At 33.9% G+C, this 3,510-nt stretch overlaps 1 protein-coding gene across 1 annotated transcript in view; it reads right to left on the bottom strand.

Annotated features, from left to right (window-relative positions):
- Positions 1–2,154: 2,154 nt before the first annotated feature.
- The window catches only part of LOC109218662 (nucleolar complex protein 3 homolog), a gene marked incomplete at its 5' end in the record, with an annotated part of 24,790 nt that continues 23,434 nt past the window's right edge, over positions 2,155–3,510 (bottom strand). Inside the window, 2 exon segments of the mRNA XM_019383035.1 lie at positions 2,155–2,791; positions 3,407–3,504. Coding sequence (XP_019238580.1) covers positions 2,318–2,791; positions 3,407–3,504 — 572 coding nt within the window.

Raw genomic sequence — 3,510 nt, 5'->3', positions numbered from 1 at the left:
AGAACAGTACGTGAGGGTCAAGGTTTGATCACTCGTTCTCCCTCTTGGCTAACATTTGACGTGGATCAACAAGAGATGGTCACTGCTGTTTGCAAGAAATGTCATATGTTAGTAATGATGTCCCTATCTTCACCAACATGTCCAAATTGCAAATTTGTCAATCCACCTGATGAAACCCCTCCTACCCTTTTCAAGAGAAGGCTAAGCTCCTTTTGATTAATTAATTAATTAATTGAAGAATTATCCTAGTTAAAATCCTATGGCACATTTAGAAAACTTTATATATACTAGTCTTAGGGTACGCGCTTTGCGCGTGTACCTATATCAATAAATATATAATTTTTAAAAATTATATATATATTATTCAATAATGTGTTTTAGTTATTGAAAAAATATCAAAGAAAAAAATGTAAGTTTCTAAATATAATGAATGTTAATCTCACTAAGCTAGCTCATCAAACAAAGAAATGCTAATCCACATAAGTCTTTATATGTCTTATTATGATTTATGAGATAATATATATCTTATGAAAATTATTGTTATCTTTATTACCAAATACTATAAACAAATAACAAAAAAAAAAATACTTTACAATAATTATTCAAAGATAATAAAATAAATTGAAGATTTGAATCTTTGGGTCTTTTAGAAATTTGTGAGTGTAGAGATAGAACTATAGCTTCTGGAAACCTATAGATAAATAACAATATAAAGTATGAAATAGCTAATATTGAATTATAAAAAAATGATGTAATACGATTAGGGACGGCCCGACCAATTTTGTGGCCTAAAGCTAAACTTTATGAGGGGTCTTAATTTTTTAAAGTCTCAAGTTAATGTACCTAAAAAAAGGTTTCTTAAATAGTTTAACTTCTACCTACAGAAAGTGTAATAAAAATAAAAATACTCAAGATATTTATAGGTAAATGTGACTCGAAAAGTTCTTTACAATGAAGAGAAGGATGACTTTAACGCTTGCACTCCAAATTATAACAAATCAACGGCAATTAATTTTCAGTTCGGTTTGGGTTCAGTTTGGCAATAATAAATGAATTAATAAACAAGAGTAGATGATGCTGAATTAATATCTAATATGAAGATGGTTGCAAAGTCAGTAACTTCAAAAGGCTTAGGTTATTGCTCACGTTAGAATAAAGCAAGCTTGACGTAATATTGCACGTCCAAGAATCTGAAAGACTGTTGATATAATTCAGCAGGTTTATTAATAAGTTCACTTCATATGCATAAATAATTTATCCAAAAACTCATTAAGCTGACTTTTCTAGAATCTCATAATCCATAAACTCAAAATTTTGGATCCGTCTCTGCTCACCGTGACACCCAAATCTTTGCTATCATATGGAAATTGGTACTTTGAAGAGAGATTTATGTTAATAAGCTTCTGAAAATGTAATGGTAGCATGATCAGGATGATAAGTTTGTAAACTCATCAGTTTCAAATGGTTCAATCTATTTAGCACAAAACGAATGATTAAAGTGGAAATACAAAGGTCAATATGCATCTAAATATTTGGTGTCAATGAAAATCAATTTCTTGCAATTTAGCTTTAAATTTGTTCATTTTTAAGATATAATAAACAGAGTACGACCTCAGAATATATTATTTCGAGGTACATATGGCCAAAAATAATAAGAAATTAGACGTCAGCAGCGACACCTGCTGGAGCATATGTTTCGGCTGTACCTTAATATCGAGTGAACCCGTTTGCACAAAATTTTACAGAGGCCACTATATAGAAAGAGGAGATTATATGGTCATCAAATTCACTTTTGGCAACAAATTAATATCCATATTAGCTATCGAGTTCTCTACGAAGAGAATCTTTGAGTCGCAGTTATCTGGTAGATTTCACATAAACAAAATGGCAAATCTTTGTAGGAATTCCTTGTTATTATTTATCACAAAGAAAAATCAGCATTTTAATCTTGTTTATCCAAGCGAAAACAACCTTCTGGACATCAGGATAACCATTCTTCTATTTACATAATGAGAAATCAATAGGCATAATGCAGTGTGTAAAATACTTTATGGAAAAGAATGAACCCTCATTTTTCTCTCTTCTCTTCTCTCATCTTGTCTATTAATAACCGAATATACAAGATTAGTTGGGAAAGAGGGGGAGGCAGAAAAGAGAGGAATATAAATAATGAGATCTATTTCATAATCAGAAGGCAAAATAGATTATGCCCAGTTTATACAAAACAATCGCGAGTTGCACTCTCCTATCCAGAAATACTGCAGAATGCTGAAAACAGCTAAATAGATCTACCTACAAAATTGTAGACAACAGATACCTACTTTGTTCTTCTTTTCTTCTGCTTTTTATATTGTTCGTGCAGCTTCAGAGACAATGTTGTCCGAGCCAATTCCCCTCTTAGTCTTTCATTTTCAGCTATGTCATGAAGCAGCAAGTAATGCTCAGAGAGTTTCTTTCTAACATCATTTTCATCAATTTGAGCAGTGAAATCAAGGTCAGACCCGATACTAATATGCTCTAATGAGGCATTCCCTTTTTTTCTCTTGGTACTTGAGCTTTTGGGGTCATTTTTTACGATGAATGATTCCTGCTCAAGTGACAACTCCTTAAAAGCTTGTGTAGGAGATTTGTTGGACTGGTAAACCTGGTTATCGCCAGTGCTCAACATAGAAACGTTGGATGCCATTGTAGAAACAGCTGGGTGATAATGCTTTGACAAAAGGTTCAGCTCCCAAAGCACTGAAGCAAGTGCACCACTAAGGTTTGGGTCAGTTGCATAAGGCTGATATTTCTGCAACAGAATAGAATTGCCATCAGCATTTTCTAGTGGTTCAACTATCTACTGAATATGAATGGTACAAGTGGAAAGCTTTTTTCTTTTTCATGTTGAGTGATTTCAGTATGAAGCATATTTTTTGTGCCATGAGTGGCACACAGAAACAAATGTCAATGAGCATATCCAGAGCTTCCCAAATGGAAAGTTCAGCAATACACTATATGTTCAGAAGATACAATGAAAAGTACTTTGCATGAGAATTGCTCACTCCTGAAAGTACCAGATGTAAAGCTCTATAAAGTGTTTATACCAAAAAATGTCAACAGATCCACGCCTTACGTTTACCATGCCCTCCAGTGTCCCCTTCCCTGATCCCCCACCCAAAAGAAAGTATAGAAAAGAAGCTGGGGAACAAATTAGGGATGTCCCAAAACAGAAGGGGTGTACTTCTCTTATTTTCTTCAAGAAATATCATGTGCCTGAATGATCCATATTCAATGAAGAGAAAAGTAAAAACCACCTTATGTAAGTAACACGTCAACACTATTACATTGTGGGTGAAGGTAGCCTAATAATCAAGATAGCACCTTTTGACCACATAGTTAATCAGAAAAAAGATTTGGTTCTCACCGCAATGGCACCAGAGACAGAGCCACCTCCAGCATCATTTTCTAACAAGTTCCGGCATTTAACGTTCTTCTGAAGGAGATGCTTCACAGTCACCAAGGCTGCAA

This window comes from Nicotiana attenuata, unplaced genomic scaffold, assembly GCF_001879085.1.
Source record: "Nicotiana attenuata strain UT unplaced genomic scaffold, NIATTr2, whole genome shotgun sequence".
In the NCBI taxonomy this organism is placed as follows: domain Eukaryota; kingdom Viridiplantae; phylum Streptophyta; class Magnoliopsida; order Solanales; family Solanaceae; genus Nicotiana; species Nicotiana attenuata.
The sequence above is the reverse complement of the archived record's forward strand: the minus strand, read 5'-3'. Positions and strand labels throughout refer to the sequence as shown.